Source organism: Pagrus pagrus, assembly GCF_965226575.1.
Source record: "Pagrus pagrus genome assembly, chromosome: 11".
NCBI classification, from domain to species: domain Eukaryota; kingdom Metazoa; phylum Chordata; class Actinopteri; order Spariformes; family Sparidae; genus Pagrus; species Pagrus pagrus.
Genome location: NC_140195.1, coordinates 25154219 through 25167073, shown reverse-complemented (window position 1 = coordinate 25167073; position 12855 = coordinate 25154219). Strand labels below are relative to the sequence as shown.

At 39.6% G+C, this 12855-nt stretch overlaps 1 protein-coding gene across 3 annotated transcripts in view; it reads right to left on the bottom strand.

Annotated features, from left to right (window-relative positions):
* The window catches only part of ptpn11b (protein tyrosine phosphatase non-receptor type 11b), a 44735-nt gene extending 36247 nt beyond the window's left edge, over positions 1-8488 (bottom strand). For 2 of the 3 annotated variants that reach the window (XM_084367879.1, XM_084367880.1), the window contains exon 1: positions 8376-8488. In XM_084367879.1, the coding sequence (XP_084224005.1) occupies positions 8376-8389 (14 nt within the window). In that variant the 5' untranslated portion in view covers positions 8390-8488. Of the gene's footprint in view, positions 1-275; positions 307-8375 lie in introns of those variants that run through there. The other variant, XM_084367881.1, reaches the window with a different exon arrangement.
* Positions 8489-12855: the final 4367 nt, after the last annotated feature.

Genomic DNA, 12855 nt, shown 5'->3' with positions numbered 1-12855 from the left:
CCTTTGTAACCAAACATCCTGAAATGCCCACCTTTACAGCAACACACACACATGCATGTGAAAGAAATATTGTAAACATGCACACACACTTCTGCACAGCCAGGTCTGCCAAGTTCGCTTGTTATCCTTCAGCACTTGATCCTGTACTTTAAATTAAGCAAACTAAAGCAGGATTAAAGGCATCATTTAGAGGAAGAGGAGGAGTTAAAAGAAGTGTGAAGGAGGCCTGAAAGCAGAAAATATGCTGAAGTTGAATGGGATCGTTTCTGCCCTACCTCACCATTCTGGTCGAAGCCTGCCACAGCCCCTTGCTTCAGCAGCCTCAGAGCTTAGTAATCCAGCACTGGGCACTGTTACACAAGAGAGGGCGGGAGGGAGCAAGGAAGATATAGAGACGAAAGTGGGAGGGTGGGGTGGGGTGCTTGTAAAAGTGTTACTGGGTTAGATTGAGAGACAGAGACAGTGAGAGAAACGACAGGGGGGGGGGAGTTGGAGAGAGAGAGAGGGGGGGGGGGGGGCGGGGGCCTTTTAATCTGGGATTTGGACGAGCGTGAGCAGGCCTGATAGCACCCGTCAGTGCTATCAGTCGTCCCTCGCCTTCCCTCCTTTCCCACCTCAGACGAATGTGACAGGCTCTGGCAGACCGGCCCAACCACCCTCTGCTCTCCTGCCTCAACCTCACCTTCTCTCCCCTTCGTACCCTGAGAGGACAGAGGCCGGCTGATGGCTCCGTTCCAAAACCCATTCTGTGCTTCTAAAGCTAACAGAGCTTTCTCTGTCTGTAACACAGACCAGGCCAGGCCAGGTCAGATCAGGGTGCCAGGTCTCCGAGTGCTACAAGGTCTCTGCTATCTTGTCGGAGGCTAAATGCAACAGCTGTGTTGCCCGTGCCTGGAGATTACACCTAATCGTGCATGGAGTAGTTACACCGGATCATAGTTAGCCCTTGCCAAGCTAAACCCCCCCAATCCAGCCAATTCAGCAGTATGCCATTAGGCTATTAATTTTGCAGGGGCAGGATAGGCAGCTTTGCAGATGAGTTAGAAAATAAATGCACAGAACAAAAGCATGGCGGTATGAGACTAAAGTGTAACTTCAATTGACCTTATAATGATCTCTGGATTTTACAACTATCTCAAAGAACAGGCACAGTTGGAATTTATCCACTTACTACTCTTGAGTTCAGTCATATTTTCTGTCCTTATTGCTAATATTATTGTTATGTATCTGACAAATACTAAATAATGAAGATTAGGCTTGAGTAATACCAAAACTAAGCCTGCGGCCATGCAGCTTTTCTCCCATTTCTGCCATCTACTTCAGTGGTGAAACTGATGTTCCAGACAACCAACTTTTCCAAGTGTCCATTTCAGAGCACGGGAGTAAAAAACAGACTTGTCACAAACCTTTGATTTCAAATTTTCACAAAATGAGGGGCATATTTTAAAATCAGATTAAATACTGAAAATCAGTTCCCTTGCATACTTTGTTATAAAGCAGTGTCACATTACAGAATTTCTAGATGTCACGTCCACAAAATCACTTTTTGCTGCTTTGTGAGGCCACCAATATGCAAAACTGTGTGAATTCAGGTTTATCAAGAATATTTGAGGAATATCTCACAATATCTTTGCACTGCTTCATTCTGAAACCCACAGACACTTTTAATTCAAACTGAATGCTTCAGTAACCTGCTGTACTGACAGCTGGAAGAAAGTCTGTGCCTTCTACATTTTGGTGAAATACTTCCTTAGTGAACACATTTTGTTGCAGCAGTTTGATTTTTGCTCTGATTCCAGCACCCTCCTTTGTAGAAGGCGGATCAAACAAGACATTTTTTATTTTTAATTATGAAACTCACTTTCCTAAAATGTCACTTATGTAATCCTGGCTGCAAGGCTCTTGATGGGGTTTCTGGGAAGCCTTTTTTGAGATATGCTGTGAAACTATTATTTAGTCATCTGGCTGTCTGTGTTGTCTAAGCACAGGACAAAATGTATTTGCCCTTTCTCTCTCAGTGTGTGTTGCTCCGTTTAATAATTAACTTTTAGGCCATCACTCACCAAGAAATGCTTGTAGAAACAGACCTGCTTATTGGGAACGAGTCATATTAAGAGCATTGTCCTGCTGTCATATTTACCAACTGCAGTAAATATGATGCTTACAACCAGTGCTGTTGATGTATTTTCAATTGCCCTATATTTGGGTACAAATTAATTTTGTTCAATTTCAATAAAATCATTTTAAGATGCCCTGTGTTGATTGCCTGTTATAACTCTCATATGGCTTCAGGGTGCCAATTAAAAAGAAAAGTGTGCAATTAACCCAGAGGTTTGCAGAACTGCACTGACATAGTATTTATTTTCCCACTGTCAGTAAATATAATTGCTATTCTCCCTTTTTGGCCTGTATTCTTGTGACTCTTCTTACCAATCAGCAAGTGGGATGTTAAGTAATCTTCTATAAACTAGCTGAATGACATACTTAAAAGGCCAGTTAAAATAAAAAGTTATATAAAAAGGATGCATCAAAAAAACTTTCTACCATCACAAATAATGAATGCTGTGAGATTTATGCATTAATCTTAATGCCAATAATCAGCAACAGCAACCAATAGCAACTGTATAGATCCACAGAATCAAACTTGGTTGGCATGACTGATGAAAGGTTACGTGTAGCCTTTTATTTCTGCTGAAAAGATTTCTGTGTAGTACTGTAAATTCACGTCACTGTCAATTCTGCTAAGTTTTTGAAACAGCGTGCCTGTCCTATCCAACCACGTCCATATACTCTCCCTCCCTCTCCTCCTCAGATCATGACTGCAGGAGCAGGAGTGACTCAGGGCTTTCCAGGAATAGGATTCCCTTTGACAACCAACAGGCGCCCCATTTCCCTACATCTGGCCTTGGGCAGTGAGACAGAGAGACAGAGACAAAGGGAATGAGATTTCAAATAGGCTGGTTTTCTCTGACGAGACGTCGACAGGGAAGAAAAAGGGAATAAACTGGATGTACTGTCGGAGAGACAGAGGCAGCTGGGAGCTGCAGGTTAGGCCTCGGGCTGGTTGAAGGGAAACAGGCCCAGTGTGCATCCAGCCACCACTCTATCCTCTTACATAATGTCTCAAGTTCAATATAGCCCTGGTTGGCTATTTAAAGTGCACCCGTCTAGGCTCGTTGACAAAAAGGTGATATACTTAGTAGCCACATCGCAGCATGAAAGCCTCTGCTAGGGCTATATTGGTCACAGACAAGCCCTGGGGTGTGGATTTTGGTAATGTCGCAGATATTTTTAGTCCAGCTGATGATCTGGGGTATTTACATGAGGTGCAAAACTCGAACAGCCCTCATTGCTGGATGCTTCACTGCTCTATGTCGCACCAGGCAGTCAGCTTAGTAGACTAAGCTAAATGACTAACTTAACCAATCACTGACATTCGTATGCAGTTTGTTTTAAATACTTGCACATACTGAATGTAATCCAGCTAAGCTGACTGACTGAGTTAACTACTACTGGTGATATGACAAATGGTCAAAAGCTGTCAGGGTTATTTAATAATGCAAAAACTACTTATAGCACACAGTATCCATAGTTTGTGGAGTTTGTATTTACATGGAGTAAACAGAACAGTGGCTCTGGGCATTATCGGTTAATAAATAACTCCCACGTTTTTTTCACGGACACATCCAACCTTATTTTTTGAAACAGACAACACGGAAGTCAAACTTACTGGAAAACAGAAACTAGTAAATACACACCAGACCTTTTGCCCAAAATGGCAACAACACAGATAAAGAAACAAACAGCTGATACAAAGTAGTAGCTCCAAAAGTCTTCATCATTTTGACACAGCAAGTTTTCTGTACTTAACACAAACATTTGAAAATGTAGGTCTTCTCAAAATTTATCAGAGAGCAGAAGATTATAATAATAGAATAATCCCTTTTTCAATTTGGATTAAATAATGTGCTGGCAGAATTACAGTATGTTTTACATTAAACTAATGTCATATTTGCATTTTTTTTAACAAAGTCAAATAGTTTATATGCTCTACTCAAGAAGCGCCAAAACAGGTCTTCAACAATGCAGTTTACAAGGGACAGCACAGTATGTGATTAGTCCAGCTCTCATTGATTAGAGGAAAATGTTAGTGATCACAATCTTATTATTGAAGGCAAATATACTAAGGGCATATTACTTTGAATGTAGCTCATGTTCAAGAACTAAAAACTAGAGATATCAAATGCTATAGATTTTTTGCATTTAAAGTCATCAGAAGATGCAAAAATGTGTTTTGGCTGCCAGTTAAAACTATATAACTAATTCAAGTTGACTTTTTATCTCTCATTTGGATGGCTGAAACAGACCTGTTATGACGAGAAATATCACGCAGGAGATATCGTTTTAGGCAAACTACCTCTTTCTGTGACAAACCTGCCGACAGTATTTACATATGCGCCATTGTGTCAGAGAAGTATAATGTTGAATAGCAGTAAGTTGGCAATCACACCGTTCCTTTTTTCCGGCCTGTTCTTTTTCACCAGACAAAGATAGCGAGAGAACAGTACTTCTCTCTGAAGTGAGAAAGACATGACTTTAACATTAAAGACCTTGAAATAACAGTAGATGTTGTGGAAGTATTAACCTGAGCTTGTATTAACACGGTTCAATCAAAGCGGAGTGCAGTTATGATAAGTTAGATATCAAATATTGGACATAAACCCGGGAAAAGCTTGTCCTTTCTACCGTTTCAAGCACTTTACGCTTAAATGCTGAACCACACAAGCATTAAGTCATATTTGGAGCTGACAAAATGTTAATGTTTGGTCTCTTTTATTTCATCTCTTTTGTTTTGTGCCTGAATAAAATGCAAAACATGTATCTGGAAAAAAAAACTAACAGTTGGTTCAGAGCACTCCTGGAAATGTTGGCAGCGCTATCTTATTCCTCCACATGGGCTGTTGTTTTCCTGTCGGCTTATCGAGAAAACTGACTCACTGTTCTCAGCTGGTCAAATGAGTCTCAATGACAGATGAGGTCTCCTCTTTAAACAAAGGGCTGCAGAGGTGGTTTCCAATAGTGGAAAGTTTGTCATACTGCACAGAATCAACTGGCAAAATGAAAATGGAACAGAAACGTAAAAGGGATTCTGCGTCATTACTGCTTTCTCTTGGCCCACTAAAATAATGTTGATTGTACATTTATAGTATGGAAATACAATAATGCAACTGCAGCCCTTCACAATAAGTATGATGAACTAAAGTCCTTCCTGAAAAGGGTTAGTCTGAGTTGTATCATTCGACAGGATGGCAAGTCTGTCACATCATGATGGCACGCACTATAGCATTGTGGTATTTTAGATCAGGAAGTACAGAACGAGCCACATAGCAACAGTCATGCGTGTCGGCCAACGACAAACCATGGAAACTGGCAGTGATGAAAACAACTTTTAACTTTGTCTCAGTGTTTTCCTCCGTCTCTGATCTGAGCCTGCTGGTGGCTTCGGCCCCTGGGGCAACTAAACGCCTGGCCCTATTTCAACTCACAAGTGTTTATTGTAAATTTCTGAGAAAAAAAAGGTCACAGATATCTGTGAAATTGAATAATGACCTTCCATGAGAATTCAAGTGAAGCAAGAGACAATGGCACCGATAGTACTTATTTTCATGGGTTTTCCTCCCTATTCTGTTGTTGCTTTATTGGAGATTCACAATTTTGTCTTGGTACTTTCTACTGTATTTTATGTTGCTCGCCATTTAATATCAGTGCATCTTTTTCCTGTGTCTCTTTTTCTTTTACTGTGTTTTTATTACTTTGTATTTAGGTATGTATCTTGTTGCCAATAGCTGTCTTACCCTGTTTTTTATGTTTGTATTTTAGGTATGTGGCATTGGGAGAAGCCCAATCCAGATTTCCTACAATGTACAACAATAAAGTCAATCTTGAATCTTATTCCTATCAGTTGTTAAAACATTTTACTCTTTGGCCCTGTGACATTTTTAATATGGTGTCTACAGATTTTACCCAAAGTCCACCACAGACAGTATTTGGAAGTGAAAGTTTTGGGTAATACCCACATTTCTGTTGCATTAGTCATTTGGATGCTGATCCAGTGTACTGGAATGACCTACCAATCTAATGTATATTTGCAATAGTTGGTTGAATAATCGGCCACTGAAGCAAGTTTAAAAGGATTTGGATTTTACTTGACAGTTTATGCAAAGCTGAGCCACAAACACTATAGTACTATAAATACACACTGTGTATAATATTGTTGGTGCACTTTTGCTGTAAGGTTTATCAGGAAGCAGTTAAACACTGCAATGGTCCATGATTATAGAAATGTAGTATTTTGTGAAAGAAAAGGGTTGTAAAAAGTTGAATTTTTCCTGAATGAACCAGCCAGCCTGAATGCTTTACTGTTTCCAAACTCCCTTTGATGTACTGAGGTCTAAGCCATATCCAGCTAGTCTCTATTGTGAATTGTGAACTCGATTTTACCAAATAACATGGCGAGACTTAAACAATCTTTGTTCTGTCGGAGGAAAAATTAATACCTTTGTGTTTTGTGAAGCTGGATTGTGTTAAAATCAGTAGATTGACCTCTTAACATCCACATCATTGTTTTACAACTGCAGCTTCACCTACGAAAGCCATTCAGGACACAACGGTCACGCTGCAAAACCATGCGCTAAGACACATCTGCTATCTTTTCCACCCATATAGTGGTAGACTAGTTGTATCAACTGTAAACTTTCTGATTGCTAACATTGCACTTTCTTGAGTCCACAACAGCCATAATGGTCAAGAGACAAGGCGATTGCTGGAGTCAACAATTCAGAGGTCACCTTGCATAGAAATCTGTACCTGGATGGACAGCTGTTACACTTGTGAAGATTTTAAGTTATGATGAGGGCTAGAAACAGGTGCCATAGTTTAAATGACTTATTTATTTCACTGCACATTTTCACACACCACACCAAATAACCCTAACAAAACAAACACTTAGATTAATTATTATTTTTACTGATACATAGGGTAGGTAATATTAGTTTACCAACTGTGTACTGAAAAGTGCCTGGAAAAGGGCGATCTAGGAGGAAATGTGTCACTATACAAACTCATAATGCAAAATCTAAATAACTACTGCATACAGTGTATGAATCCCTTCATGATTACAGTGTTCAGCGCAGCCGCCTGTAGCTCTTAATTCCTCACATTCTAAGCTGGTCAATGTTTCAGGGAGATCTACAAATCATTACTAGTCCACAGATGTATGTTTGGTTAATAATATAGTAGGAGGACTGAGTTGCTGGTAGCAGGGATATACACGGCATACCAAAGCTGTCAGTGTAGGGAGGATTTAAAAAGCAGCACATCTTGATTGTATATTTTATTACTTTTCCTCAAGGGTCAAGAACTAAGCTGTACCTTTAGTAACAGTATTATTTAGTAATTTCATGTTGGTATTAATACTTCATAGTGTTTTATAGTGACTGTTCTCCGGCTCCTGTTACTGTACGCTCACTTGAATTGCTTTTGTGGTTCTTGACGATACATTAGTGGAGACACTGATGTTGCAATAATATTCCCATCTTAACTTGAGTTTTTTTATGTTTTGTTTTGTTTTGTTTTTTTAAACTAAAGTGCCCATTTAGATTTGTTGGTGTAAGTTTACCAAAACACTTTCTGGTGGGGAGGCTTGAATTCACAGGAAGCTATACGCCAATTTCCTGCACTGTGCGCGCACAGAAACAAAGACAGAGGTCAGACACAGCAAAAAAGTCCACAGCACAAACTAAAATTATAACACTGAGGATAAAAACTTATGTGACCCGCTAGAATAAGTGTCATGAACGAGACCTTATTTAACTTGGAGTTAAGTTCATATTCAAACTAATATCTAACGTTACAGCTCAGAAATAAATCATACCGTTCATGAACGCACTCAAAAAATGCAAATTGATGTAAAACATGAGAACAGAGCAACATGGCGTAGATTTAAATCCCACTGTCGTTGCACTTTGCAGCAGCTAGCGGAATATAAGGAAATTTAACGTGAAATTTTTTCTATCTGAGCTTTCAACGTCTCCACATTTTGTTACCGCCGCACTTCAAGTCAGTTAAATAACTGAATGCTAACTCGTAATTAACTGACATACATATAATGGCGTTTCTTTGGGTGTAATTTAAAATATATGAGGCGTCAAGTGGCTCTGTTACAGCAGGAAAAAGTTGAGGCGCCGCTGGTTTCTTGCTGGCAGCCTCAGTTCAATCTCGTCCGTGCAATGTGAGACGGCTCGCGCAGCGCACAGAGGCTGTTCAATATCACGGCGCCATTCAGGACAGTTTTAAAATAACGAACTCGACTTTACCTGCGAGATGTCATAGCAGTCTCTGAAAGCTGTCAAGTGTCCTCAAACGTTCCCCTTTAGCCTCTGCCGAGCCGCTGTGAACACTGAGCGATCTGTTGAACCTGCGACTGGAGCCACACATAACTACTGACACCGCTTCCGGTTAGCGCCTTCAAAACAAAGGCCTTATCCGCAGGACCATAACTGCATGTGAAGGTTTTGTGTTACATTTTAAATCAACACCTATTTGAAATCTTACTGTTCATATCATATCTTCATCCTATTTGTATTATGTTACTTATATGTTCTGCAGTGTTCTGACCTCTTCTGATGTATTTTGCACAACATAAAAGATTCATAATGTTAGTCATTAAATAACACAGGCCTGTGCATCAAAATGTCAGTTTTAGACACATTTGTGCGATTCACAGAATAAAATAATGTAGATGAATGACTACATGACTACAAAAATAGGCCCTAAAAATAACAACTTTTATTCAAGGTGGAATGTGGAGGATGAATCGAGTTGTTTATGTTCAAGTTCAGTTTGAAGTCATCTATGTTAGAGTGAAAAAGTATGTCTGTAATAAGCAAAATACCATTCTTAATACAGTATATGCCTATGCCTATTACAAAGGTATGCTTGTGCTAATTTGTTGACTCCAAACTAACAATCAAATTAAAAGTCCAGTGTTATGTTGATAGCACAACATCTGTTTTGTAGCCTATTATGACATTTAAAGCCAAGCCTACTTCTTCTCTGGTCAAATGTGACAGTTTTACACTGTTAGTTTGGATTACAAACTTCTTTTCCTGTCCTGTTCTGACTAACTCTGGCTAACTTGATGCATCTACAGAACATTATTCAAGATCCCTGCTTTATATTTGGGTTAATATCAGTGGCTTCATGAGCTTTTACTGTAAGGGCCATTGAAACATATGCATATATGTGATCCCTTAGTCCTCACCCCTGGTTGGCTGAGAGGCACACCCAAAACACATCTGACTGCATAACAGTTATCACAACCATATTGTTTGGCAAAAAAGCTAACTATGATTAATTGCAAAAATGGAATACATACTGATTACATTTAAAAGCCTATTTAATTGATTGGTGTTAACCCAGTGACAAAGCAGCAGGACAGTAAAGATGTAGGCCAACAGTTTAAGTAAAGAAACTACCATTATAACTCAAACATATGTCTTCTTATAGCATAGTGTAGTGTAAAATAAATGCTGCTTCTCATTACTAATAGATCTATTTTTGCTCATTGATTATTATATTTTAATCAGTGATGCAACATGTGCAGTGTTTATCTATGCTATTGTAAAGCTCTGCTATTGTCTAGTGAGAGATAAGGCAGGTATATATGTATACCTCCTCTCCCTCCATGATGGGACATCCTCCCAGCTCTGGAGAATGGCGTTGGTGGTGTCGGGGGAAGAAGAGTAAGAGAGGCAGAGCAGCATTGACGTCACCAGCCTGTGGTTATCAGTGGAGGTTAATCTACTGGGGGATGGATGGGCTTATGCAATTGTCTGTGAGCTCACAGGCTTCACATCTATGGATTTGCTTTTCCACTGTTTGACCCAATGAGCTGCTACAGCTTACAAACAAAACACAGAGATGATGGAGAGGGAATTTCTTCTCTCTGTGGAATTTCTGTTGTTAAAAGTAGATGGTCTGCCAAATGCTTCAAATGTGCTTCAGGCTGGATAGATTGGTTTGAACATTGGGTTTATTGTTTGGGTCTGGTGAGCAGTTAAAATGATCCTGTCACACAATGGGAGGACATTACTCTCTGATCGATACACAGTGGAACTTGATGAAGAGGGTGAGAGGTAGCTGAATATTGGAATAACACTGAGTGCACATTTAGTGTTTAAGACTAAACGAGATTGATAAGAGACTGAGGGAAAAACAAAGTCGTTACCATTTATTGGGTGGTTCAAATGCCTGATGTACGTCTTGTGTTGGTTTTAAGGATGATGGGAAACTATTTTTTGCGCTGCACTAATGCCACATATTTTAGAATATGACAGAAAAAGGTCATACAAGCTGTGTATCAGTGTTTGTGCATGTCTTTGTGGTTGGAGTTGGATTACAAATAGCCATGACCTTAAACATTGTAATTGTAGCCATTAAAAATAGTCCCTTGACTATAGTGGAAAAACAATCTCGGTGTAATCACTCAGCAGCATAAACTGGTGCTTTATGGTGAAGTTTTGAAGTAACCTTTGGCTCTACAGGACTGTACGGGAGAGTGTGAACCAGTTGTTTGATAGACAGACTGGGGGAGTAAACACATACATGTAACAGGATTACATAATAAGGAAAGAAATAAAATGTAACTACATTCCAGTAAAGTTACAGGAAAAAAGATGTAATTAGATTACAGATACATTCAGTAAAAAAGGGGGTTACTTACAGGATTACAATTTAATCCATTATTACATGGGGTACAATAGCAACACTATTTGAATACATTTTTCAAGTAACCCTCCCAACCCTGGTGATGTTAAAAGTGAAAAAGCAAAGTGAAATAATAGGTAGAGGTATGCTTGACATTTTTAGCTCATTAACACATTAATGGATCATGTATACTTCATGTTTTTGCTGACTATTTCAAGCAGTTTTGTGTTTTCGATGTATTTTCCAACTGTTCCAGGCAGCATGAAAATCACAGAATAATTTTGTTGAGTGGCAATGCGGTTAAAGTGAACATTCATTTGGAAAGGCTACACTGCATTACAACAATAATGGGACAAAAATGACTGCACACTTGATTTTCACCAGAAAATCATCAAAAATGATTGGGAGAACTGGAGGCCTAGAAGGGTAGGAAAAATACTTTCAAATTTAAAAAAGAAAAAACTATAATATTGGGATTTGTTGAACAATTAACTGTAAAAGAATTGGAAAACCAAAGCAGCGTTAAAGTTAGGTATAGAAAGGTATGACGAGGTTCCTGGACTGAAGCATTCACTTTTTATCACCATGCAGACTCATGTCCTGTTGAGTCTAGGAGGGACAAAAAGACTCAACAGCACAAAGCCCAGTTTCCCACCCAGGGGATTGAAAACCAGGATGTCCCATCTACCCTGAGGTGCCTGCTTCTATAGGCTTGTGACCTTTGACCCCTTTTTGCCTTGAGACTTGCAAATCTGCCCGTCCAAAGAGTGAAAAAAATCTGGAAAGGGAAACAAAGAGGACTTATACTGAGAGTGATGCAGCTGGACAGCTGGAGCCTTGTCAGACAGAAAGAACTTTTATCACCATGTGGACATAAAAAGCCGTGAGAGAGGAACTTTATTTCACAAAAAGGGGGTGAAATGTAGCGTGGTAAGGGTGAGGCCTTTTATTTTTGGGCAGTCCCACATTTTTAGAAAAGATTCTTAGTAAATCATTCAGCAATTTTCTAAGAACCGTTTCTTCCATCACAGATGATGCCGTGGTATGTGTTGGACTGTAGGGCCTGTGTTTGGCTCAGGTCAGCACATCTGATGAAATTTCATCCAGAGAGGGCCTGAGTTTGTTTCATAATTCATAAATCCACTTTGACCTTTGCACAGGCTGCGTTCCCCAACATGTGTTTAAAAGAAAACATCTTAAAATGTTCTGGCTGCCTCAGAAGTCATGCTTCTGCAGCTTCAATCAAAGGAAATCAGTTGCACACATTAATCAGAATTAGCTTTCTGTGAATCCTGTGTCCTCTGAAAAACACATTCCTCCAACTGTCTCTACCCTTCAGCTCCCCTGGGTGTCACCAAAGCAGCGATTCTCCGTTTCATAATTTGGATCCATACATGGACGCCGTATTTTGTTTTGATTTTAATTCCTGGAAAACCCTTTAATCTAACTACTCGCGCTTATTAACATGAAAACGATCTTTCCCCAGAAGGATGCCTCGCTGGGTGAAACTATTTCATGTACAGCATTTCATGGAGTTTTAATTAACGCAACACAAGATGCAGTGTCCTTCCCTGTCATTAGCAAGGAATAAATTCAACTCATTAAATGCTTAATGAAAACGCTCAAGACAGATTTGGGTTGTGCTGAATGATGTATGAAGCTGTGCGGCAGTTTGCTGTTTTCTCTTGAATTCCCGGCTTTCAATTAGCAGAAGGGCACCAGAGATTGCTGTAGGTGGTTTGAATTCTAAGAAGACTGTAGCCAGAAATTCTGTTTATAATGTGTGTATGAGCACGCGCTGACTGAAATTGCTTTTGATTTGGAAAAGCGCTGTTTGTCTTGGACGTTTCAATCAAATTGTGAGCAGGAACCTCTCATTAGGACAGCACAGATTGAAGTTGTAACTTGTGATTGCTTCGATATTTGTCGGTGCCCGGAAACTAAAAATGAATCAAAGACTGACACTGTGAATTCATAAGATGCTTGAGTTCTCTCACCAAATTGTATATAGCAATTTCAACTGATCTGAACCTGGTAATATAATAGAACATACCCCAAGGTGGGCTCTCTTCCTTTCCATTAGCTTTC